At 46.6% G+C, this 26984-nt stretch overlaps 5 protein-coding genes and 1 non-coding gene across 6 annotated transcripts; 4 read left to right on the top strand and 2 right to left on the bottom strand.

The window, feature by feature from the left end:
* Positions 1-562: 562 nt before the first annotated feature.
* On the bottom strand, positions 563-1849 carry JR316_0007797 (E3 ubiquitin-protein ligase TRIM38; the record flags this gene model as incomplete). Its single annotated transcript, XM_047893520.1, has 5 exons — positions 563-1019; positions 1070-1488; positions 1546-1556; positions 1622-1723; positions 1789-1849. The coding sequence occupies 5 exons, from the start codon at positions 1847-1849 to the stop codon at positions 563-565; spliced, it is 1050 nt and encodes a 349-aa protein (XP_047746835.1).
* Positions 1850-4508: 2659 nt separating this feature from the next.
* JR316_0007796 lies at positions 4509-4580 on the top strand. The gene has a single exon. It is a non-coding gene; the product is annotated as a tRNA-Ile (tRNA).
* Positions 4581-5122: 542 nt separating this feature from the next.
* JR316_0007795 (uncharacterized protein) lies at positions 5123-6908 on the top strand (the record flags this gene model as incomplete). Its single annotated transcript, XM_047893519.1, has 2 exons — positions 5123-5576; positions 5626-6908. The coding sequence occupies 2 exons, from the start codon at positions 5123-5125 to the stop codon at positions 6906-6908; spliced, it is 1737 nt and encodes a 578-aa protein (XP_047746834.1).
* A 6380-nt stretch (positions 6909-13288) lies between these two features.
* Positions 13289-17170, bottom strand: JR316_0007794 (uncharacterized protein; the record flags this gene model as incomplete). The annotated part of the gene is made up of 15 exons (XM_047893518.1): positions 13289-13352; positions 13415-13590; positions 13649-13795; positions 13854-14189; positions 14249-14280; positions 14333-14801; positions 14931-15022; positions 15083-15200; positions 15261-15476; positions 15524-15570; positions 15615-15963; positions 16025-16275; positions 16337-16489; positions 16815-17079; positions 17135-17170. 15 exons carry the CDS (start codon positions 17168-17170, stop codon positions 13289-13291), a joined length of 2751 nt encoding a protein of 916 aa, XP_047746833.1.
* Positions 17171-18924: 1754 nt separating this feature from the next.
* Positions 18925-22899, top strand: JR316_0007793 (Enhancer of polycomb-like protein 1; the record flags this gene model as incomplete). Its single annotated transcript, XM_047893517.1, has 6 exons — positions 18925-21502; positions 21551-21807; positions 22097-22234; positions 22285-22332; positions 22377-22493; positions 22546-22899. The coding sequence occupies 6 exons, from the start codon at positions 18925-18927 to the stop codon at positions 22897-22899; spliced, it is 3492 nt and encodes a 1163-aa protein (XP_047746832.1).
* A 519-nt stretch (positions 22900-23418) lies between these two features.
* On the top strand, positions 23419-26606 carry JR316_0007792 (uncharacterized protein; the record flags this gene model as incomplete). The annotated part of the gene is made up of 5 exons (XM_047893516.1): positions 23419-23799; positions 23852-24142; positions 24204-25020; positions 25123-26148; positions 26200-26606. 5 exons carry the CDS (start codon positions 23419-23421, stop codon positions 26604-26606), a joined length of 2922 nt encoding a protein of 973 aa, XP_047746831.1.
* Between the last annotated feature and the right edge of the window lie 378 nt (positions 26607-26984).

The raw sequence follows: 26984 nt of genomic DNA, 5'->3' as shown, positions 1-26984 counted from the left end.
TGAATTTTGGATGTTTGAATTTGGAATTTTTGAATTTTTTTTCGGGTTTGAGAGATAGAAAGAGAAATAAAAAGCCGAGAGATAGAGAATGAGATAGACGTAGACAATGACGAAGAAAAGGAGGGATTTAGAATTTTGAGTTATAGTTTATAGGGATGTTGGGATGGGTGTAGGATGATTGAGACACTAGGAGTGAAAGAACGAGGAACGAGGAAAGTTAAACTAGGAATGAGAGTTTGGAAAGAGGATAGGAGAATAGGAACATGAGTCGATACAATAACGATAACGATAACTGCACAACAAGTGGGAAGGAGAGTGAGGCGAGACGAGTGGGAAGAGAAGGAAAGAGTGGGTAGAAGATACAAACAGATATAAAATGAGGATTTATAAACGATGAGCGATGAATCAAGAATTCCATGTCCCTGGTACGCAAGGACAAAATGGAGTGACAAGAGGACAGACGAAGAAAAGCGTCTGGTAAGGCGAAGTCCAAACCCGGGCCAAAGCCAAAGTCGAAGAACAACCCAGAAACAAGACAGCGACATAAAATGGCATGCACCCCTTACCCCCTCAACACCCGCGCCCGCTTAGCACTGGCACTCAACACCGCTGAGTCGTCCTCTCTGGCACGCGTGACGCGCAGTCTCTTGGGCAGAGGCTTGATGAGTCTCAAGCCAGAACCCGACCCTGACCCGGAGCTGGAGCCAGAGCCCGAGGCGGAAGCAGAGGTGCGTGCACGGATAGGCGTGAACGCCGCGATCAGATGTGCAATGTCGTCGGTGTCGGAAATGGACTCGTTGTCAGAAGAGGGGACAGATGCAGAGGCAGAGGCGCGGACGCGGTTGCGGCTGGGGCCTGCTTTGGGCGAGTGGGAGGCAGTTTTTGGTGCGCTGGATGAAGATTTGGCACGGTCTGTGAGTCCGGCGGCTGTGACTGCTTCGCGGAGCTCGCGCAGTTCAACTTCCATGCGCGCTTTTTCTTCCTCAGAGCGCGTCAACTTTTTCGTCAGCTGGGCGTTTCTACAAAATCAACGCGTCAGCAAAGCATAGAAAGAAAGCAAGTCACGTACTCTTTCAAAGACTCATTGAGCGCATCTCGATAGTTCTGCTTCTGTTCTTGCAACACCGCGAGACCAGACGTCATATCCAAATGCTTCTTCTTGCTCCTCTCCTTCTGATACTTCAGCTCCTCCTTGAGCTGCTGTAGCTTCCCCACGTACTCCGTTGCGCGCTCGTGCTCCGCTTTAAGCGCATCACGGTGCTCTGTGACGTCCTCCGAGAGGCTTTCGCACTCCCGCACGAGCATTGCCTCGATCTCGGCCTTGCGCGTGAGCTTGCCTTGGAGCTTGACTACCTGCCTTGAGAGCTCGGCGACTTTTTCAGTGAGTAATGCAACGTCGGCTTCGGCTTCTGTTGGCGCGGTGTCGATGTAGACGCGGCGGATGGCATGTGCGATGAACGGGCGGTATTTCTCGGGCAGGTATGTTACCTGATAACCAAAGGGGGATCAGTCTAGGGTGAGAAGAAATTGGGTAAGAGTACGTACATCCGGAACAGCTATCGATGGGATCAAGAAACGCGATAAGTGAGGATAGAGTGGGTGTGTGGGGGGCACGGCTCACTGAGATGGAAGGGCTTGCGACACTCTGGGCACGTCGAGGTCATCCCTTTATTCGTAGGCACATTAACGTGAGCCGTAAGGCAGATTTTGCAGTAGATGTGGCCTGCGGATCAGAAAAAGGTCAAAACACGGGCCATGGGGTGGTTGAATGCCACAATTTCAACTTACCGCACGGAAGAGACACAGGCTCTCTGAACACAAAGAGGCAGATCGAGCATTGGAGAGGCATTTTTCAGGTTTCGCAGGTACCCTTGAGATGATGAAGTGGAGGATATGTGTCGTCGTCGCGGGTGAGTGGCGGGAAGGAACAAAGAAGCGAAAAGAGTCAACCGACGCGACCTAAATTACGTACACGTGACCATGTTGGCAAACATGGACAAAGTTAGTACGCCGCCTTGGCTGCTCTCCACACCACCAAAATCTGTGCGCGTGTGGACACGCTGTGCAAGACACTGACACTCGCAGATTTGGACGGTGCAACCAACTCGAAATGCGAGAGAATACTCCGTGAGTCTGTGAAAGAGTCCAAAGTGAGCAAGGACCCCCAGACTGTGGAAGGAGTGATACCCAAGACACGTCGAGTGACTCCAAAAAGGTGTGCAAAGGGATGGCGGGTGGGGAAAGAAAATTTTCTTTGACGCTCTGAGGGTGGATGCGTCTGTATGTGGTGCTTCGTCTATGTGGTGAGAGGGAAAGCGGTGTTGATCTCACCCGCTGACTCAGCACATAGTAGCCGTTCTGCGATCGTAACACTTCGTTATACTTCACGTTGAACATAAACTATGTGTCTTTAGCAGGTGAACAGAGATGAGGAGCGAGAGAATCTCGCGTTACGTGTAGATATGCGAAGGAGAGTGAGTAAGTAATGATTGTATATAGCTAGTAACCTGATGTCAATGATATCAGGGTTTGGGTGGGGAGCACCACCAAAATCTGTGCGCGTGTGGACACGCTGTGCAAGACACTGACACTCGCAGATTTGGACGGTGCAACCAACTCGAAATGCGAGGGAATACTCCGTGAGTCTGTGGAAGAGTCCAAAGTGAGCAAGGACCCCCGAAGAAACAAAGAAGGAGGGAAAAGCAATGCCCGACGACGCGTCGTGCGAAACAAAAGGACCCCCACAAATCAGGAGGCGGGCAACACAGGGACCAGAGAACGAGTTGAAAAAAAAAACAGTGAAAAAGCTGAAACAACACTCACAAGAGCCGCAAGCTTTTTTGGTTCAGGGCGTTAGGCTACCTCCGCACAGGCGGAATATTGAGCGTAATGCGATTAAATTCCGAAAAACAAGCGGAATTCTGAATGTAAGGCGACAGGACTTTTGCGTGTTGGCGGAGATAGTTGGCAAACGCTTCACTAGACCAGCGGCCCAGCGCTTTTACAACCTCGAAAGGGACACCGCGGAGTAAATGCTCCAACACGGCACCAATGCGCAGGCCATGCCCATGTAGCGGTTCAAGACCCGCAGCTAAAGCAGCCTTTTTGATGCGGTCCAAAAAGGCGGTCCTCGTGAGTGGTCGCCGCTTGCCAGACGTTGCATGTGTATAAGAGAAAAGAAACTCTTCATCGAGCGGGCAATTGACCATGAAGTGGTTTGCAAGGGCAGCTTCGGGGTCGGACGGGCCATCCTGGCGGGCCCAGTAGACCTCCTCGCCCTCCGCAGGGGCACACTTTGTGCGCGGGATGAGGAAGACGGTTGTTGCATTACTGGCACGGTCAGTAGCACGAGAAATGTTTGACTTCTTCACATGAGCACCGGGGTCAAAGGAAGAGAGGTTACGAACTGTGAATTGGCCTAAGCATGCGGCTGACCAAAAGGTTGATGTCAGGCAAGCATAGACTGCGGTGTCAAGCGGAACGGCAAGCATCTGTAAACTGTGATTTGCTAGCCGACGATCTGTAGCGCTATGTACCTTCCGGTAGCAAGGGTCCCTGTTTAGGTAACTGCCTCACATGACTATGTAATGCTGTGGTCAGATGAGGTTACTATGTAGCGATGTATAGCATTTGGTAGCGTGCTACCAAATGCTATATAGCGACTCATAATGGAGTCAGTAGTCCTTATAGGAATGCTGTAAAGCAGTAAGTAGTATGACATATAATTCTCTGTAGTACTACAGAAGGCATCACTTGATTATCTGTAGAGGTCAATATCAAGCTTTATGGCACTGTGTAGCATAGCGCAGTTAGCTACAGAACACTACAGTGCTTAGTTGAAATAGGTAATTGGTAGCATTTATTCCAATGATAGGCTTGCCCCATACAGCTCACATTCATGCTCGTCCAAATTTAATAGCACTGAAAATAATTGATTGTAATATTATATATATATATATGAAGCTATGTCTATAAGCTAATGTACTAACTTCATCTGCAGGAAAGGTTTTTTTCAGTAGCATAGGCTTAATTTACAGTAGATACTATAATAATGGCCACTTCCCAGTAGCCTTTTTTATACTTAGTAGCCTTATATAATATCATTATGCAATATGTTTTCATTACATAGGTTTAATATATTGTATTTACAATATACAGCAATCTACAGAGAATATATAACCAAGGCCCATGCAACATATGGCAGTACTTACAATATGCCTGTAGACTTAATAGTCTGTGCGCGAAATAAATGGCCTGGTTGAGGATTGAACCATCAACCTTAGCCAAAAATAGATAGTGCTTAAACCAGTAGACCACAAGACTTTACAAAATAATATAGACTATAGTGTAAATGTGGATTGGGTTGTGGGGTTTTATGGTATGAGATTGGATGGAATAGAAAGGGTGGAATGACTACAATACTAATGTCAATATTAAAGAGCACAATACAGAGTCAAAACAATGGATGCAATAGTGGATATTAACATACAACTCTCTATCTATTTATAGGTCATGTAGCTCAGTGGTAAAGTATTGGCATATATGTTCAGGAGTCACTGGTTCAATTCCAGTCATAACCGGGGGGGCTCCTTGTTCCAGAACCACCATGTTCGCTAAATTTTCCCATGGTCCACTAGCTGTGCCACGGGTAGATTTGGAGCAAGGCGAGGACGTAAGACGGTACCACGTACAGGAAAGACACTAGCTGTCCTCTCCTCCATCAACCGCTGCCTTCGATCCACCATGTAGCCCCCGCACGACACCCAGAGAGCTCTCCAGAGGGCATAGTGGTACAGACGACATGCCACCAGACGCCACTACCCAGAGTAAATCGCCACCCAACTGAAAGACGGTCCAGACACCGGAGCAGACACACCCCTTTGGCAATGGGACAAAGAGCCTATGTCTTGGAAAATTGGAAGACGTCACAAACAAAGGTGAGAAGCAGAAAGCATTAACCCTTCTTTCAAAGGAGACCTACGCCACCAACAGAGGATTACGCGTCCCTCCGCACTGCACAACGCCCAGCCGACGTAGCAGGCAAACATATATACTGTAAGGACAACTCCTATACCCCCCAGTTTAACCTACAAACTAACCCAGCCGCACTCCACTCTCAAACATGTCCCACTCCAACACCAACGTTAACAACAACCTCGATAACACCCCGCGCGTCCTTTGCTCCCAACAACGCGTAGACACCAATAGGTCCATGCATGCGTCACCTATCATGGACGAGACGGCCGACTACGCAGGCACCCCCGAAGACGAACTTGAAGAGTTCTTCACCGGGAGTGCCCGCACCGAAACCCAGATGTCGCAGGCCGACAAAGTTATGAGGGAGCCCTCTCCTCAACCCCCTCAGACAGAGCACGAACCCGCCACCCCACCTAAGAAAGTATGGCGGACCATCCAGATCCCCTTCAAACGACGCCCAAACACACCCCCTGGTACCACCCCAGCGGACTTCCCCCCTCTTCCCCCCCCCTCGTCGTCGAACATGGTGCCAACCGCAAGAGCCCCTGCCATAGGACGCTCCCAGGCGAAAGCTCCTGCCCCCAAGGCAGGAGAAACAGGTAAAAACCACAACATAATTATGCCGTACATTGCTAACACGCTACCCAGACAATCGCAAGCGCCAGCGGGCAGCCGATCCCACCGACAACCAACCTGCAAAACGCGCTAGCCGCGACCACCCCCCACCTCCCCCTCCACGTGAACCTCATATCCCTACCCATACCGGAGGGGTGCTCCCCAGCGTCACTCTCGAACTACCCCCTCATCCCCCCATCCCAAACCCTTTCCGCGACAAACCACAGTCCGAACGTCACATCTCGCCTGATGACCACGACAGCGAAGGGGACGACGACGACGACGCGCTGAGCTACCTCAGCATGTATAGCGAAGCGCTCACCGACCAGGCCTATGGAGAGGTCAAAGGCCTCCACCCCACGCCAGAGGATGGCTACGATGTTGTGCAAGGGGTGACGCTAGACATCATCACCGCGAACCTTGACCCGAAAGTTCTCGAAGACTGGAAAAGGGTAATCACTAGAGGGGGGACATGTTATGCAGTGCCAGTTGGGGGTATACCTGAAGGTGATGCCCCCGACATCGCAGATGCGGTTAATACCTGCCTTAACAAGGCGTTCCCACATAACCCCAACATCAACGTCGCTCCCGGCATATACATCTCTACAAACCCCAAACTCCCCTGCCCCCTCCTTATCTCCGGCCTCGAGCGTCACGATCGCAAAATCACTGAACAACGAGTCGCATGGTCCCTTCTCCCGGGCTTCACTTTCCTCACTTTCAAAACAACCCCCTTCCAGACCCACTACGTGATGACTCTAGGTAACCTTAACTATAAGGCTACCCGCCCCAGCGAGAGGGTCATTGAGGAGACTATCCGCAACCATATCACAACAAACAACGAGCTCAAGAACCACCTCTCCCGTGAAATGGCCACTATCACGTCTGACCCCGAGATCACTGGCTCCCGCATCCAGAGAGACATGGCTTCGACAGTAGCAGTCCATGCTCTGGAAGTCCTCCAACCCGGGGGGAAGGCAACGCGCGTCGTCTTCAGAGTGTATGTTGCCCCAATATGTACTAACAACGTCGTCATGAACCGCATCAGGCAGCTGCTTCGCCAAGGCCGGTACTCTACCCCGCGTGGGGCAGCCATCCCTCTCCCAGATTTTGAGTGCTCCTTCTGCATGGGACGCGATCACCCTACTGGCCTCTGCCCCCTCGGCACCTCACGTCACATCCACCGCCACCCTCCACCCACAACAAAACCACCCCCTCGGAAGACGACCCGCGGCGAAGGCTCCAGCAAGCCAAAGGGAGGGGGTTTCAAGGCAACAAGCCACAAGGACTTCAAGGGCCAGGTCAAGAGGCGTTGAGACCCTCCCCTCCCCTCCCTCTTTTTTTTTCTCCTCTTTATTTTTTTGTACTACCACCTATATGAACCCCACCGTACCCTTCTATGTAACGTAACTGGTGTACCATACATAGAACAATGACATGTCGTACATGCCACATACTCGCACCTAGATTGACGAACCCCTCAGATTGAGGTAAGGTACAAACAAGTGCTTTGCTCATAATCGACACTAGGGCCCACACATACTGACTAATGCAAATTGGGACAGGAAAGCCCGAGTGAAAAGCAGCTTCATATGAAGCGCAAACGGCGACCTATTTAGGTCAATGACGTGCCGTGTCGAGAGACTGAAGTTGCGATGGAATACTGATAACTATTATCTAGGAATAGAATCAGAAAGTACTTCCCAACATGCTCTGCCTGAGGCAGCCTTGGTAAATTGGCTCCGGACCCGGTTAGATAGTCGTTACTGCCGGAATCCTCGAAACCGACTTCTTCGTATATTCGTCTTTCCCAATCATCGGTAGTTAACACCTGTATTGGCACAGCACTTTCAGAAACCAGAGGTACTGTAGACTCCACTGTCGGTCTACACTCCAATGAAGGTTCTGGATTTCACGGAGACAGATGCTATTTCAGCGCAGCCGTAAGGCCGCAAACACAAACGGAGGGTGAGGACCGCGACATAAGTCAATCCTCAAGAAACCCTGCCAGTGTAGGGCAATGCCCAGACAGGTCAACCACGGCCGCCTCCCCAAACCCGGGTGCCCACATAGAGCAAAGACCACCGCTACAAATGAGTAATGCTAATGCAAATGCAACACACCAGCCGCAGAGGCAACCAACCCAGAACCAAAATAATAGACGGACCACTCAACCTAGGGCCCAAAACCATAAGCTACACATGAAAACAACCAGAGGTAGCCTGAAAGTCGCCTCCCTAAACATAAGAGGGGGCGGATCGAACAACACAAGGCATAAGTGGGGTCACGTTAACCAAATCATAAGAGACAACAAAATTGGAATCCTAGCGATTCAAGAAACTCACTTAAAGCCAGATGATGTAGATAGTCTCCACGAGCAATTCCCGGGCAGACTCCACATCTTAAACAACAGTGACCCTACCCAACCAAATGCTAAAGGGGTTGCCCTTATCCTAAACAAACAGCTAACCGCCTGGAAAGAGGCAAAAACCATAAAGGTAATACCAGGAAGGGCAACACTGATGACCCTCCCATGGAAAAATGACTCAATGATAAATATCCTGGCGGTCTATGCACCTAACCCATCAAATGAAAATGCAGAGTTCTGGGACAAACTAGTTACAGAATGGGATACACGCAACCTACCAATCCCTGACATAATGCTGGGAGACCTAAACATGGTAGAAGAAGCTATAGATCGCCTTCCTATGCACCAAGACAACCACACGCAAACGGATGGCTTAGTAAACCTTAAAAGCTACTTCAGACTTATAGACGGATGGCGCCGCACAAACACGAACACGATAGCCTTCACATATACGCAAGATGCTACACAAGCAAGATCACGCATAGATAGAATCTATGTATCCGAACAGATATTTAACCATAGCAGAAACTGGGAAATAAACCATACCGCTATCAAAACGGACCACCAAATGGTGTCTATGGAGTTCACAAGCCCCGGCTCCCCCTTCATTGGAAAAGGCAGGTGGGCTATACCACTCTACCTCATAAAAGACAAGAAAGTCATTACAGAAATAAAAAAACTAGGCAGACAAGCACTTGAAAAGATTGACACACTCCCGGCTGACATAAGACAGGGCCACGACACCCCCCAGAGCATTTTTAAAAAGCTGAAAATAGACATATTAAAGTTCACGCGTGAGTTCTCCAGACGTGAAACCCCTAAGATGGACGCAAGAATTGCAAAGCTAAAAGACGACCTAAAGCAAACATTGAATAACACACCAGGTAAACCACTAGAAATGATACAAGCGGACTTAGCAGCCATAGAGGAAAAAATAAAACAACTCGAAACTCTCCGCCACACAAAAACGAGAGATAACATTGCAGTTAAAGGAGCGCTTGAGAGCGAGCGCATAGGAAAATTCTGGGTACAGGCAAATAAAGACCGACTGCCCCGGGATACACTACCACAACTCCAAACACTAGAGTCCACACCAGGAAACAAAATGTATACCAGAAGTACGAGAGAGATGACAAAAATTGCAACCACATACCACAACAACCTACAACAAGATGGAGGAGACACTAACCCCAGTAACGAGGACTACAATGACGTCCTAAGCCACCTAAGACCAAAACTATCCAACAATGAAAAGGCAACCCTAGCGACCCTCATGAAAAAGGAAGAGGTCAGCCAAGCCTGCAAAGACCTACCCGATGGAAAGGCGGCGGGTATAGACGGCATCCCCCATGAACTGTGGAAGATGCTAATCGCACAACACGAAAATGACAAAAAACACAATAACCCTACCTTTGACGTTATTACACTACTCACCAAGGTTTTCAACGACATAGAAAAGCGAGGACTCGAAAACGGGTCCGACTTCCCTAAAGGATGGATGTGCCCCATATATAAAAAAGGGGATAAAACCCACATTAGTAACTACAGACCCATCACGGTCCTAAACACAGACTATAAGATCTTCACAAGAATACTAACAAACCGCCTCTCCCGCGTAGCACCTACTCTGGTACATCCCGACCAAGCAGGATTTATGAAAGGAAGGTCAATAACAGACCAAACAGAACTAGCTCGACTCATGCTAAGCAACTGTGAAGCAGAAGAACAGGATGGAGTCATCATCTGCTTAGACCAAGAGAAGGCATACGACAAAATACAACACAAATTTATATGGCTAACACTGGAGAAACTAAATCTCCCGCAGCACTTTATAAATTCAGTAAGAACACTATATGAAAATGGAGAAACTGTAATCATTATAAATGGAGAAATAGGCGAACCGTACAAAATAACCAGAGGAGTCCGCCAAGGAGACCCCCTCTCCTGCCTTATTTTCAACTTAGCAATAGAGTCTCTAGCGCAACTACTCCGGGACTCACCTCTACAAGGATTCAAAATCAAGGGAGAAACAGAAAGGCTGATTACAACCCTGTTTGCTGATGACACGACGGTCTACCTATGCAAAGACGATGACATACAAACTCTTTTTGGTGTCCTACAGAAATGGTGCAAAGTGTCGGGGGCAAAGTTCAATCAGAACAAGACAGTAATAATACCAGCGGGATCACCACAATACCGTAAGAATGTAATAGACACCCGAAAACTTAAACCGTCCAACACCACACACATTGACCCAAGCATTAAAATAGCAAGAGACTCAGAACCAGTAAGACTCCTGGGAGCCTACATTGGAAACGACATTAAAAACCTGTCAGTGTGGACGCCTACACTTGAAAAAATCGATAAGCAACTTGCGAGATGGGGAAGAAGCCATCCAACCCAAGAAGGCCGCCGACTAATCATAAACATGGTCGTTGGGGGACTCACCCAATACAAGGCCCAAGTACAAAGTATGCCCAAAGAAGTAGCTGACCAGATTGAAAAGAAGATCCACAAATTCTTCTGGGACGACAAATCCGCCACCGTAAATATTAACACAATACGCCTACCAATAAATGAGGGAGGCAGAAACCTACTAGATATAAAAGCGCGAAACGAAGCCATAGAGCTCATGAAACTCCGAAACTTTACAAAGCCCCCAAAAGATAGGCCGAGATGGGCTAAAGTAGCAGACCAAATCCTTGTCCTAAACGCAAACCAGGCCTTTGACGTCCCCGATGTTGCAAAAGAAGACAACTACTTCCTGCAAAACTGGACAGCGAAACTACAAAGTAACCCTAACATACCAGACAGCCTACGAGACATGCTAGCAACAGCAAGAAAGTACAATGTTGGAGTCCACGACGTGAACCCAGGCAAACAAATGAGAGAACAAATGCCAATCTGGCACCACATAGGCTTCGACCCGAACAAAAGGTCGTACAGAACACACAAATGGGTAAGATGCCAGCAGCAAAACCACCATATATCGCTGACAGGCCAGATGGCGGCCTTTGCCCACCGAAATAACGGCAGAGGCCACCTGCGACGTAGAAACTGCAAATGTGCATTATGTAAAGAAGACAGAGCCGCCGGCTGCAACAACCCAGCACTATGTCGCGAGGCAGCTGCAAAAGTATTGGACATCCTACTCCCAAATTGGGACCCAAGGAAGGCAGAAGACATCCCCAGCTTATCAGCACAGGATGTGGAGACAAACAACCGGAACATAATGACAAACAAGCCAGTTATCTTCAATCCAAAAACTTCAACAAACGGAACACCTCTGTCCAACCTGAGAGTTTTCAGAAGTAAGCCGCCCACGCCGGAACCAGGAGACAGACAAGTACAAGCCTATCCCCCCGTATTCGAGGAGGAACCAGAACCAGAACCAGACCCGGAAGACAAACAAGTCATATACTTAGCCAGCACGTGTAAGAACACTAACACTGAGACGGCAACATCATCTGGAGTAGCCTGGTATGCAGGAAATAACGCAAAGAACTTCACCATTAAAAGAACAGGCCCCACGCAGACAGCAAGACGCAGCATGCTAACCCTGCTCCAACTCATACTACGCGACGAGCAACATACCGTTAAACTTGACTTCAAATCAAAATCACCCCACCTGACAAAAATGCTCCATGAACAAATTCACCACCTAGAAGACTGTGGGTGGACAAAGGACCACGATGCAGACATTCTGCAAGAAATACTAAACCTTCTACGACAGAGGAAAGCTCAAACAACTTTCCAGACAATAACCGAGGACGAACCAGATGAGTGGACGACCCTCGAAGAGGCCCAAAACCTGATCTCTCCTGCACACGGAGAAGTAAGAAATGACAGACCAGATGAACCACCAAGGGAACAACCTACCACACAACACCAAATTGGGATTAAGATACAGGCGATGTCCCAGTCAACCGCATACAAAGCTATAATGAGAAGAGAAAAGGAAAAAGTAGAACCGAGGAGACAAACCCTAATAAACCTAGACAAGACACGATACGCTGCAGAAGAAATAGGAAGATGTCTGCCAACAGATAAACAAATCTGGGCGGCCATAAAGAAAAGAGACATCTCAGTCCGAGGAAGAGCCTTCCTCTGGAAAACCATGCACGATGCCTACAAAGTGGGCGAATACTGGGAACGGATCCCAGGCTACGAAATCAGAGGCTACTGCCACGTCTGCCAAACAACAGACACAATGGAACACATACTCACCGAGTGCAGAGCGACAGGCCAAGAAGCAGTATGGCAAGCAGCCGAAGAACTATGGAGCCTCCGTAAACTCGACTGGAAAAAACCAAAAATTGGACACATACTTGGGTGCGGCCTCGCAAACTTCCATCCGGAAAAGAAAAGAACCACATTAACGGGAGCGAACAGGCTCTACGCGATACTGATATCTGAGAGCGCACACCTCATCTGGAAAATGAGATGCAAGTGGAAAATTGAACACGGAGCACGAGACGACAAAATAATTAGTGACGACGGAATCCGACAAAAATGGATACAAACCATAAACAGACGACTCAAAATCGACTGCCTCTCAACAAATGAGAGACGCTACGGAAAAAGAGCACTCAACCCCTCACTGGTTCAAAAAACCTGGTGGGGGGTGCTACTCAACCAGGGAGACCTGGGTGATGACTGGCTCACAGCCGCCGGGGTTTTAGTGGGTATAGAGGGGTGTCCGTCTGGACGCAACCGTTGAAAACGGTTCCCCAGTCCTACACTGCTCTCACACAGAGCGTGCTAAGACATTTCCCCGGGGTTAAACGTCACTACGTGTGACGTAAAAAAAGCCGATCTTGGAGGTCAACCTTGTTGATTGTCCAGGATCCTAAAGGCTCCACCAAAAAAAAAAAAAAAAAAAAAAAAAAAAAAATTCCAGTCATAACCATATCTTTTCTGTTGTTATCTAATTAACTAATTCTAATAGTGGATGGGTTAAAAAGAGTTAAGTAGAGGTATAGTGTATTGTTGGACTTGGTGGATGCTTACTATTCATAGTCAACTAGTTGGAGGGAGTAGAATGCCCTATTGATGATTTTTACTCAATATCAAATTGTGCATTAGCAATGTAGTACCAGTAGTATCTATAGATTATTATTATACTATTTGTTAGAATTATAGAAAACTACAAAAGCTACATATATGACTAAGAAATCTACAGGGTCTACTGACTTTAGGTGGGAAGCTACGGGAGCAATAAAATAGGGGGGCAGTCAACAAGACTACCCAGTCTATTATACAACTATAGCACTACTGAGTTTTTTCTTTTTCTGCTGATGTTGCCAACCAACCGCCAACCAACCGACTTCAGTCCAGAACAGGCCGGAACTGAAGTTGGTTGGAGACATTGGGACAAGATCTGAGAAATTCCCTGTAAAGGTTGTCAATGAAGGGGAAAATGAGTAAAACAAACAATGCCAAAGCAATACTCACATGCCCTTCTTTGCCCAGTGGCGACAACGCTGCTCGAGCTTGGCACCATGATATGAATTCTTCTGAATCATATCAATAAACGCGAGCATCCCAGTATGGACATTGCCATACTTTGCTGTTGTTAGTTCCAGTCCGATAAAGGTCCCGGTGGCGTATTCATCGAGACAGCACTTTATCTGGATTACAATGAGATATTGTTGTAATACAATATTCAATAGAAGAAAGCCAACTTACAATGGTTGCCACTAATGCGAGGGCATTGTTAGAGATACTTTCTTTGAATGATTCCGGGAAGAGTTTCGCAATCCCATTGCGGGGATTATAAAAAAACTGGAGGACCGCGGCCTCCACACATGGATGGCCGAAGTTAGTCCGTTTTTCCTAAAAAGAAAGATAAGTAGTCAGTGTGAATCAACATAGAATAGAAGCAAATACCAACATTTGAATCGTTTTTTCCAGCGAGAAATAGACAATCTTCACCAAGTACGTGCTCCACTTGTTGACAAATGAGAGTCGGCTCATCCCTTTGTTGCGGGAATGGCTCCTCAATGTCATCGTCGTCGTCGACTTGCTGTGCGCCATACTTATTGACTGGATGCACCCCGTCGGATAACGGAATTGCATCTTCATTCTCATGTTCCTGGACCAATTGAGGTCTGGTAAATGCTCGTCGAGTTTCTTTTGACACGGTAATCACATCCCGATAATGAATTTGTACAAGGTTTCGGCACATTGTTTTGAGGCTGCCTCTATAGCAGGCAGCCTCTTTGAAAACCTAGAGATCAATTAAATGAATCCTTGTACAGCAATTAAAACTGCGATTATAAAACTCACCAGGACCGACATTGATCGGTTGATAGCGTATTCTGAACACCAGTTAATCAACGAGAAGAATAATACAACAATGATCTGACTTACTGTCTGAAAACCGCATGTTATGCTCTTTTTTGTGAGCCGAGAACGCTTGGGCGATGCAAGTGGTCGCATCTGTCAGGTCAACTCTACGAGAAGGAAATGAGTGTTCTTCAACAATATGTTTTCTATACAAATTCTTTGCATGCTCAAGCACGGTCTGAATTGGTTTCGGATATGGTCGTAAGCATGTCATGTCGGGATCTCTCTTTCGGCTACCTTTCTTTTTGTTGTTCTTGCTGTTGTTGTTGTTGTCGTTGTTGTTGTCATTGTCATTGTCATTGTCATTGTCATTGTCGTTGTTGTTGTTGTTGTTGTTGTTGTTGTCACCAGAAAAAGAGACACTATCGTCCTCGAACTGCTGTTTGAACTGTTCTTCATCCTGCTCTTTGCCTTGCTCCTCTTCCGGTAGCTCGGCCGATTTTGAAGTGGTTCGACAACGAGGTTCTTGACGAGCAGCTACCTCAGCAAGGTACTGAACAGAAGGAGGGCGACGAGGGGGTTTCGCAGGTGGTGTTCCCGGAGAATATCTTGAACATTTGAGTCATCCTAGACCAATATGAATATAACAAAGGTTCTTCAAATTGAATAAGAAGACACTTACATTGTTGTGTGCGTTCCTTTCCGGTACAAAATCCCAAAGATGTTGCATCGCCCTTCGTTCCTCCTCACCATCCGAGATTTGGTCAACAACCCCTGGGTATATCACAGAGTTTGAGAGAAGTGGAAAGGCCTGGACTCTGAGGATAAACTTACGGAGACCGGAATTACCATCCAGGTTGGTGCCAGTTTGCTGTTGCCCCATGTAGTCGAATTCGCCTCCAGGGTAAAATCGGTTGTCAAATGGATTTACTTGACTAAGGTCCAGAGTGATCTAACATGATAGTCAGCAACGCACAAAGTCTGAAGAGAATTTGAAGTGGCTAGGACTAACGTCAGCCGGACCCTGGCGAGCCTGCGAAGCATGTTCCAACCCATCGTCATATCCATTGCTTTCCTCAGGCTTGTCTACTTCTCCTGCTTCTTCATCTTCCTCTCCATCAGCATCCATATCATTTTCGACACCGGCGTGATTGTCGTCATAATCGTCGGCGTGGTTATTGTGATTGCGATCATTAGATGGGGAGCCGTAAATATCGTCATGAATAGTCTACAAATTTATCAGAAATAATGCAGAGAATGTGATAATCAACATACATTGAGCTGATAATTAGTATATTGATTCTCTGCTCGTTGCGCCCCGCCTACAATATAAGTGGACATGTTAAAGTCAAAGAAAAACTCATACCATGCTGCTGAATCAAAGTTTGTTCGGTTTGGCCTACACGCTCATACTGGAGGGGCATGGCTGCCGTGGAAGCTCGCTGATGTTCCTGAGGACCTCTTTGTTGGACTTGAGGTTGGGCAGGTTGAGGCGCATTGCCATTGGACGCCCTGGCCAAACTTTGTGGTTGAGACGGGGGTGCGCTGGTGTTGAGACTTGTTTGATTTGTTCTACCCGGTTGCTCGAGACGTATTGATGCATTTGGTGGCGCTGCTCCAGAATTTTGTTGCCTTGCAGTGGATGAAGCATAGCCAAGATTGGACACACCAGAAAACAACGGCGCATCGTGTCTATCGACAATGGTGACTCGGGCCTTGAAAGATCAGATGAGGGTTATATCAGAGTCAATACATTGTATAGCAATACAGGCTTACCTCACCGCGAGCACGTTTAGCTGGAGGAGCCAGATCGTTACGAGCCAAGGATTCTCCACCCTTTTCAAGGCGAGTGGGCGTAGGTTGATCATCGCGAGAGCACTGCCGCTTCTGCTGTTGCTTCTGCTGCATGAGTTCAAGTTGGCGCCCCACGACATTGCTTGTTTTTTGCAATTGTGTCAAGCTCCCGCCTTGGCCACGAGTGCTCTGGACTGGCCGTCCATTTGCTGGCATGTCAATGGCATTGTTGTCTGAAAAAAGACGGAAAAAGAGGACAGGTCAGCTATTGAAAAAATCAAAAAAAGCTCATACCTTTGTCGCCATTAGCTTGATGGACCCTACTTGCAGTTTGTTGCGTCATAGCGCGTGGTTGAGGTTGAGAGGTTTTCGAGTTGGCATTGGCCTTACGAGTTCCAGTATTCTTCGATTTATCGTTAGACATCAGGTTGGCGTCGTGTCTCCAGTCTAGAGAACCTTACAAGTAAGAGGAAAGAATGAGAAAAAATAAAACCCCAATCATTTAGTTGGAATACCTGATTTGGTAGTAGTCGACGCTCAATTTAATTCATTGATCATCCCCAAAGCTCAGGGGCTATTAGATGGTGGCATAGAACAACATTAAACATATAAAAAAACAGAGAAGTGGCATATACATATGTCTAACTATACTGGTATTACAACACTAGTCCAACACAATCCCCATGACACCAAAAGATGGGTGCTCCACCGTATGCAAAGCTATTGACAAGTTAAGACGTGCGGTACGAGTTAAGAGAAAGTGAGTACTTACACCCGTGAGTTTTGAACAAGAATTCCTCAATGTTGTTGGGCGTCCGTTGTCGGTCAAGAAGGGGAAGCTCAACACCAATTTTTGAAATGATGTGCCTGACTCTCCCCAGCTCGAGTTCTGCCTCAAATAGTTCGACGTCGGCCTTCTTCATTGCTGCGATGGCTTCATCAACTCGAATGCACAATTCAAGTTGCTTTTCACGGCGCTGAACAAGCTCGTCCTTCGCATGTTTGAGCATTTTGAAGGCTTGCTGTAGGGTAATTATCTGAAGACAATCAGTACAAAATGGTCATGAATTCGAGGGACAATTTGATACTCACCTCATTGTCAACGACCGCGAACGATGTGGTGATCATTGTGGTGAATTGTAGATTTAGATTAACTAAGGAAGAATGAATCAGATTGAGGTGCGAAGCTGGAGGTACAAAACGTACTACACAGTGAACCGAGGCAATAGAGAAAGAGCAGTGTGGGAACGTACTAGTAGTCTGTTTACTACATGTAGGGCAGCAGTCACATGATAGAGATGCTATAGGCTGCTGATAAGATTTGGTAAAGCGTTCATTGTCTGAAGTCGTGAGGTGTTAGTGATCGCTAATAAGATACAACGAACATGACTAGACGCTCACCAAGCAAACAAGGAATATAGAAGAAACTCTGTATTCCCTGTCGAATCGAAGCGCCTGCGACAAGGTGGACAAAAGAGGGTAAATTATCAAATGCCTGAACTAGCCCTTGGATTCTGTTGATGATCAGAGTTGAGGGATGGATTACTGGTCGGTTGGGAAGCAGAAGGAGGCATGCGTGTATTTGGTGGGGCATACGAACATTTGATGTGAAAAAGAAATAGAGAAGAAATGTTCTCCTGTATTCCTCATCGACATCAGGGGGTGCGGGTAAAATAGGGTGAGAATCTTGGTTGGGAAGAGGAAGGAGGCAGAACAAGGTTTACTTGGAGGAGAAACGACGACTGAATGTCAGAAAGAAATACAGAAGAAATGTTCTTCTATATTTCTTATCGATCAAACAGTGGGCGCGGGCAAGATAGGGTAAAAAAAACATGGTTGGGAAGAGGAAAAGCAGATCAAGGTTTACTTGGAGGAAAACACGCCCACTGGATGTCAGAAAGAAATACAGAAGAAACGTTCTCCTGTATTCCTTATCAATCATATCAGTGGGCGCGCGGGCAACTTGGATAGGGTAAAAAACATGGTTGGGAAGAGGAAGGAGGCAGATCGAGGTTTATTTGGAGGAAAACATGCCCACTGAATGTCAGAAAGAAATACAGAAGAAACGTTCTTCTGTATTCCTTATCGACACCAGTGGGTGCGGGGAAGATAGGGTGGGAATCAGAGCAAGCATCAACGTTCCTCCAAGTTAATTTAATCGGAGATTGAAATTAAATCACGTGACTGTTGCTCTGCGCACTATTGGATCTCGCTTAGTTGCCTTAACCATCAACGTCGCGTATATTGGGAATACAGATGAACGTTTTGTCTGTATTTGCCAATTCGCCGTCATCCTCTAACTCGGCTTATGCCAATTGAAGATATACAGATGAACGTTTCGTCTGTATATCGTCAATCACGTTAAATCCTCTGGCCAAACTTGCGATTCCGTGGTGATTCCGTGGAATCCACTTCCCCCCTGGTATTCTGCCCGCTAGTGTTAATCAAGACACCTCACGCTGGTCTGGACTTCTTATTTTGAAGCGATATAGATGAACGTTTTGTCTATATATCTTCAACTAAGCTGATCCTCTCATCTCGCTCCGATTCCGTGGCGATTCCATTCTTCGACCTGTCGCGCCCGTCATCCCTCTACCGCCGTCGCCATCTTCGTGTCCTTCCGACGCACTATCTTGCAATCTGCACCGCTGTTGTCAGAAGCAGTAAATCTCGAAAAGCTGGTAGCTAAGGCTTCGCATCACTTTGTAAGTTCACGATCGTTATCCGTAGCCAATACTCAATGTCCTTCAGCTTTTTTTGACTCAATATCGTCCGTAACTTGACTAAACAACCTGTTTGTGTTGTTAAACGGTAAGTAAAAATGATTGTCTTCGTCTCTTCACTCGTTCCTTAATCCATTTTTTATCAGAGAGTTCGCCCTGATGCTGGAGTATCCTAACGTTCAGATTGACTGGGAACAAGGATGTGTATTTGTCCAGGATGGGACTATCTATTGCTCTCCAAACTTGCAACGCCCCGTAGTTATCCCTCCCGAACCTGGACACGTCGTCAGTCCCTTTGAAGGCAAGCGCCTCAACGCTGCAATGTTCAAGCAACCTGTTTGGTGGTCGGATGTATTTGGATGGCTTTCCTTCGTCCCCCTTGCACCTTCCTTTCTGTCATATCCTTTTGAAAACCTATGCTGGATCCCAATTATAGAACCCTTAACGTCCAAAGAGTCTGAAGACTCAGAGAAAGAAGAACACCCCAAGTACGTCATGCAGGAGGCCGATAGATTGCATTGGGAAACCACAGAACGGAACATACTGTGCGCAGCACATTACTTGCGGTTGCAGCATGGTATACCCGGTACCTCTCCTCCACCTCCGTCGTTTTTCCATTATAATAAACCACAGAAGTCTCCTGAAATTCTTCGAACAATGATAACCTTGGCCAGGAGCTGGTTTGTGGTCTGGATGGGATATCTTTCTTATCTCATTACTCAAGCATTGCGCCACGAATATCAAGTTGCTATCAAGCCGCAGCACACATATCAACCTTATCCATACTGGTACAAAAAACTCTCAGAACAAAGTTCGCTTGAAGGCCCTTGGCTGGATGGGTTATGCTCATCGTCAGTACTTTCATTTGACTGGACCACCCCTTGCGCCGGTGTCATTCTACGCTTGAGCAAGCATGATAAATCCAGACCGCCAATCCAGTTCTTCTTTGACCATCACATCCCCGTGTACTATCCATGGACAATGGTCGAGGATGAAGCAGTACTTCTTGATCGTTCTCTCAAGGCCTTTGAACCCCCGGAAGCTTTGGTTCGAAAAGCGCTGGGTTCCATTCTCAAGGGTTCTGACGCAATGATGTGCATGCTGCTAATACAGCGCTACTGTAATCCACACAATGCAGATGCGCGAAAAATCTTTCCTCTGGATTGGAAACAAAAACCGACAGTGGTGAGAAATATTTTTTATGAGTATATGTCCAACGAGGACATGGCCAATGAAGCACAATTTCCGGAGATACTCAAGAGGTTGGAGTCAAAAGTATCCGCTGAATCATCAGCTAAGAAAGAGGTGGCTCATCTTGCGGCCAATGCACCCATGCGAGAGGCGATTGGATGGCTGGACGAAATGGAGAGGGGTTCTCTTTTTGCTAACTGGAAGGCCTTTTTTGACAATAGAGCGAAACGGAATAGTGAATTTTTGGCTATCGAGAGGGAAGATATGATCGAATACTTCAAAATATGCCAGAAGACTCCCCCACCTCTCGAACAGTCAAATATCTACCAATGGAAGATAATTCGTTCTTCGCGAGGGAAGAAACTCTACCTCAGACTTCGCGTGAACAAGAACAATCAGCTATTGATGTACCATAGCTATCCAAAGTCTCAAAGAGTCTATGACGCTATCACCAACGAGTGGAATCTCTGCACTGGCTTCAAACCGCCTCTTGAACTGGCACAGGGTGACGACATGGACGATGAAGTTGATTACGGCGATCCTAAAGATCTTTCTGATGTCGATGATAGTGAAAGCTCCGATATGGCACCGTACTTCTCTGAACAGCTGTCCCAGCCTTCTTCACATGTAGACGATAGTCGACAGGAGCTTGAAAAGCCCACAATTGACTCCACACCGGAACTGTTTGTCGTAGCAGACACAGTGCGCCAGACGCCAAAGCAAGACACAATTCTCACTTTGAAGTATGGATATGGTTACGTGCCGGCCTTACCCAATGTCAATGCAACAGAAACTTCATCAGAGAGCTGGAAAGCTGTATCTAGATGCTTTGGATTCGAAGTAGGCGGACAGGATGAGCAGCTCTCACCAACGGAGCGGCAATGCATCATCAAATTCTTCACCGCCTTGGTAAAGTCAGATTCACAGATGCTGGCCGAATTGTGTGATCTGAATGACACTAATCACTCCTCCCTGAGCCATTTGCTGGACTTTTCATCTATTCAAAGACCATCGCCGAACATGTTTATATTCACAAAACCGTTCACAACGGCGGTGGACTGGGTTTTGGGAGTTGAGTCCCCTGCAATTGCACTATATATCTGCCGTCTTGCTTTATCTAACCCTCGATACACGCTGCTCACAATTGCACGTCATCTTTTGAAGGAATGCATCGCATTTCGCACTCTAGTGCCATTGCGGCTATCACCCGACACTCAGACATTACGGGCAGCTTATGCAGCAACATTGTTTCGGAAGGCGGGATATGAATTTTCTCATCACGATTTTCAGGCCTCCATGATATACTCTAAAGCTATGGTTAACCAGCCTCGCGGCCGTGCGGCATTGTTAAAGGGTGGAATCATTTCACGCATTGCCCGAGAGCATACTAGTCTTGACGGAGCTTTGGAAGGACCCTCGATTGAAGTCACAGAACATCATTCTGGCTTTGTGTTCCATTCAGTCTCTGACGGTAGCGCGTATTGCGATGATGAGATGACGGAAGATGAGCTGGCAGTAATATGCGGAACTTATTCAATCTACACTGGTACATTATTCCTGTCATTTCAACATTGCCCATTCTGATATTTTACAGAAATCAAAGGCCAAGTCACTCTTAAATTGTGGTTTCCGCCGCCTTATGTATGGTCAACATTCAACGGGTACAATTGGCTGGGGTGGACTGAACGGAATGAGCGTTTTTTCCTTGACCATCTCAAAGAAATCGAAAATGGTGGTCAGCCTCTCTCCGCCAATGCCTGGAAACGAATACTGAGAGGCGGGAAAGTGAACAGAGAGCTTATCGATAACAATGCTCTGCAAGCTAAAAAATTCCTTGACAAACACCTGCCTGTGGAGTCACACGATATGAAATGAAACTTCTTGTCATTGCACATCCTGTCCCATTTTTTGATGCATGCCCCGTCCTATTTCTTGATGCATTCTCTATACAGTTAGTTAATGAACATGTACACTTTTTTTAAATCTCTGTTTATTCATTTATTTACCCTTTCCTTCGCTACTTGGTGATTATCCTAAGCCCGCATCAAATATTTTAGTGTGTATCTGGTTAAAGGACTTTTAATGCACACTGACAACACTAATCTCACACTGGTTCTCAACTTTGGACTATGTTTCCTAGGCTTCAGCTTGTAGTATAAATGTGAAGGTCAAGAAGCCCAAATTTTCGGTCCCTATTGTTATCTCTGAAGATGAGTTCGAGTTGGTGATGGGTATATTTAAGAAAGTAATGCACGACAAGACGGAGTATCTGCATCACGTACGTGACTTGCCATTGACAGAGAATTTGCTACTTATAATGTCTTGTAGAGCTTGGAGACAGGCATGGAATTCCCTGCTTTCTCAAAGTATCAGGATGTCTTCTCTGCGACACTTCGGGTGACGATGTTCGCGACATACAGTGTGCCAAGTTTGATACCTACACCGCAAGCCTTGCTCAAAACGCAAGAACCATTTACCCTTATTGGAAGGAGCGCAGATTGGAACGACGAGGACACCAAATCATACCCACCGTAAATGTAAGTTATTCATTTTCTTTCCTTACTCTATATACTTATTCTATCAATTAAGGGCAATGAATCCGATACTCTCAACGAATCCTACATATGCTTCCGAAGACAAGAAAGCAAAGCCGTCCTAAAGACTCGTGCATCACAAGTCACATCGTCGGATAGGCTAGCCCGACTCCAAGCAGAATTCTCCTACCCACTCAAACTCGCAAAAGCAATCCTGACAACGACAAGGACACCGAATCATAAATCTCAGGTCGTTTGGGAGAAGCGCCTAGCTTTCATGGATCTCAAGCGCAAATTTCCTAGTCTCAATGACAAGATTGATGAGGAATTGCTGGTAAACAAGGAACAATCAACCAAGAGGGCGGATACTGGATTGACGAGAAGCCTGTGCTTCTTTGCATACATATAGTATCTCTCAATTGGTGGCTTTCGTTTTGTGTTAACTATACCCTATACAAAATATTACAAGATCTCAAGCATATGTCTCGCCTTGTCCCTGTTCCTCAGTGTTTTATACCGAAAGCGTCAATGGGGCCAGTCAAGAGGCTGGATCTATACCACATGTTGGTGTTCAGAAGGCGGAAGAGGGCGTATACTGCACAAATTTCCTTGAACTTCATCGTTTATTCAACCACATTCTATTTATAGATCATGCATTGATAACAATGTGCTAATAATGGAGGTAACTCACGCTTGGATCATGCTATAAAAATGTCGTCTGATCATACGTGTTATCAGAACTTATCATCTACCTCCATCTACCTCCATGGAAGGTCAATAACGCACTATGCAGCGTGTGTACCTTTGCCCTTGATGTACCGCCCGATTTCCGGATGAATCGAGGCTCCTTAACCATATGAATCAACCGAGAGTTTGTTGTCGTTACATGTTTGAAGATGTTATAATCTTTCAGACTAACCCTTCCCCGATGGTTGACACCTTTGAAGATACACCGCAACAGCAAGACAACTCCATGGATGTGGACGACTCGCCACAAGAGCAGGAAGCCTTCCCCGATGATTTCCCGGATGATTTCCCCGATGAATCCGATAACACAGAGAGAGAAAACCAAACCGGTGATTCGAAACCAGCCTCACCCTATTTCAAGGAAAATTATCCCAACGCTGGTCGGGTATACAGTGTTGGTAGCACTTTCATGGAGAAGTTCAATCAGGACAAAAATGCCGACAAGCGAAGATTAAATGTGTTTTATCCATTTGCTTCGTCTCAAGAGTGGGAATTGGCACTCTTTCTTTTGCGTTCCCAAATGAGTATGGAAAAAATTAATAAATACCTCAAACTGAGGATAGTAAGTCTTCATAAAAATTACTACATACATATCATGAATCATTGGACCATAGGTGAAATCACAATCCTTGTCTTTCCGTTCCGCCCAGGAACTTCGAAATCGGGCAGAAATGTTACCTTCAGGCCCCGCTTGGAAAAGTCAGAGAGTGGTACCAGCGGTTCCTACACAAAAGCCTGTATATCTTTTCTATCGAAATCCTGTGGAATGCTTGCAGGTCCTTATTAGCTCTCCCCTCCTACTCGATAAAATTCATTTTACTCCCTTTCGCTTGTGGGAGTCTGCAGCAAAGGTTACGCGGGTCTACACTGAATGGTTGTCAGGCGATGCTGCGCACTTTATGCAGGTCCGTATCGAATCACCTATGAGCTCTTTAAATAATGCCTAATGCCCTATTTTTTAAAAAGGATGAATTGGAGGATGGCGCAACACTTATTGGGGCTATCATTTCCTCCGACAAAACATCAATCTCTGCACAAACAGGCAATCGACAGGCACATCCTTTACTTATTAGCAGTGGAAATATATTTATGGACGTGCGTAATAAAGGAACAGGCCATCATTTCATTCTTCTGGCCCTTCTTCCTATCCCGATTTTTCATCATCCACAAAGAAATATCCGCGGAATGCTGGAAGCTAGACTCACTCACGAATGCCTCGACATTGTACTCGCCCCTTTGAAAGTAGCAGCGGCAGTTGGAGTCATGATGTCTGACCCCGTCGGAAATGTAAGACGCTGTTACACTCCACTCGCAGCCTATATCGTGGATACTCCCGAATCAGCTCTAATTTCAGGGGTTGCGGGGAAAACATTGTCACTCACCATGGCACACAACAAACAATTTGGAGACCCATTTCGCCACCCGCCTAGGACAGGACTTTCGACCCTCAGGGCCTTACACAGCCTAGAACAGCCCCCATTGAACCTCAATCCTTGGGAGCTTGAGACCTACCGTAAGGCTGCATTCGATAAATTTCGTCTGAATGGTGTACATCGCCCATTTTGGCGTGATTGGCCATTGTCAGACCCTTCGGTCTTCCTCACACCAGAACCCCTCCACCATTGGCATAAGCTTTTTTGGGATCACGAAGTGAAATGGTGTATCAATGCTGTTGGTGGCGCCGAATTAGACTTTCGTTTCAAAGTCCTTCAGGGCCATGCTGGTTTTCGACATTTTAAGGAAGGGATATCATCACTGAAACAGGTGACAGGCCGAGAACATCGTGATATAGAGCGCTACTTGATAGCACTTATAGCCAATGCCGTTCTCAATGACTTTCTCTTTGCGCTCCGCTTTCTCATGGATTTTTGATATCTTGCACAAGCCCCGGTCATCGACGAAGAACAATGCACCAAAATTTCAAATGCTCTCCAAGGATTCCACCAGTATAAGAAAAGTATCATAGATGCTCGTGCTCGGCGCGGACAAAAGGGCATTGGAATCAATCACTGGTTCATTCCAAAGCTAGAAATTCTTCAAAGCGTAGTACCCAATATTAGGTGCAACGGCGCTGCGATCCAGTGGTCAGCGGACACCACAGAACATGCGCACATTGAATTGGTGAAAGAGCCCGCCTCAGCCAGCAATAACCAGAAATATGAAGCTCAGATATGCCGCTACCTTGACCGAATGGAAAAACTCCGTAATTTTGACCTTGCAACATCAGTTCAAATGACGGGTCTTCAATTTGGCAATGCGCCACCACCTCAAGATGACTCTGACTCTGGCTCTGGCTCGGACTTATCTGAACTCGAGGACCTTGAAACTGGTCCTACCGTTAAAACCGTGGATGACCTCCTCCATTACCTCAACTACTATACACCTTACTCCGGATCGCAATCACGCGAAATTGCCAACTATTTCCAGGACGCGAGATACTTAAAACAATCTTCCCCAGGAATCTATCCCTATCCACTCAGAACGCAGCAAATTTCAAAAAACGTGGCATTTCATCTGTCCCGTGATTCTAGCTATAAACGAATGTCAATCCAGAAGGTTGCCCAAATGTTTAACCTCCCAGATCTACAAGCAGCACTTGCAGACTACATCCAGAAGGTCTCGCGTATCGCCGATACTAATTTTACCGGAAATTCACAGCCTCCAAGTGGCCACATAGACTATATTGGTGGTCGTCGATATGCCTCTATGGACTCCATTCTGCCGGTCAAAACATTAGAGGTGTGGGAGAAAGTTTGTTTACAATCCACTTCATATTTTTATCCACATAACCGTCTTCCTCCTGTAACCATGCGTGCCTTTCCACCCTCAGAGAAACATCCTTGCGGTCTCTTTGATTCCGCGATTGCAAATGTGGACTTGGACCACACATGGCCACAAAGTGGTCTGAAAGGTAGAATTTATTTGTTACTAGAAAACTCATGCTAACATTTTGTCATCAAAGGCCATATTGTAGTCGACGTTCGTTTTATTTTTCGTGCAGTTCCTACGTCACCAAACACGGCAATACCATATGTCACTGACAAGTTTCTCACATACTCCCAGCGCTTCGAAGTCGTCCTTCAACCAGCCGCCTCAGGATCGAGAGACCGCGGTCTTTATCCAGAGCCGTCCACATCAATGTATATTTTGAAACGAAGCAAGCGCGCAGATGGCAATCCTATGGCCGACATCCTCCCATTGGATCAACTTTGCGCTCTCGCAGACCTGACCCCTCGGTTGGGGGTAAAAGCAAATCCTGTGCTTAACACCAATAACAGTCACAGTTTAAGCCTGGAATTCCGCTTAAACCGGTATTTTACAAAAGAGTTTTATTGGGCTTTATCATCAGGCTGGAACTCTCCTCCTTAGTAACATATAATATAATGCAAAGTTGTCAAATAACGAGACAAAAAAGACCAGTCACTTAAGCGCCCCACCAAAAAACAACAAATCTGATGTGAGTGATGGAGGGATGGCTGACCCGCATACTCGGAGCATACATGGGGAATGAAGTCGACCAGACAGCGATATGGGGTCCTGTACTGGGCAAACTAGATGCCAACTCGCCCAGTGGAATAAGTCCCACCCAACACAGAACGGTCGCACTCTGATCCTTAATATGGAGGTTGGTGGCTTTACACAATATTTAACCAGGGTACAGACACTGGTCGCCTGAGCCTTAACAGAGCGCTAGTTGAGGCTACGTGGGGGGGGTCCTTGCAGACAGAGATGGCCTGCAGGAAGCCT

Source organism: Psilocybe cubensis, chromosome 7, assembly GCF_017499595.1.
Source record: "Psilocybe cubensis strain MGC-MH-2018 chromosome 7, whole genome shotgun sequence".
In the NCBI taxonomy this organism is placed as follows: Eukaryota; Fungi; Basidiomycota; class Agaricomycetes; order Agaricales; family Agrocybaceae; genus Psilocybe; species Psilocybe cubensis.
This window is presented reverse-complemented; position numbering and strand designations above follow the sequence as displayed.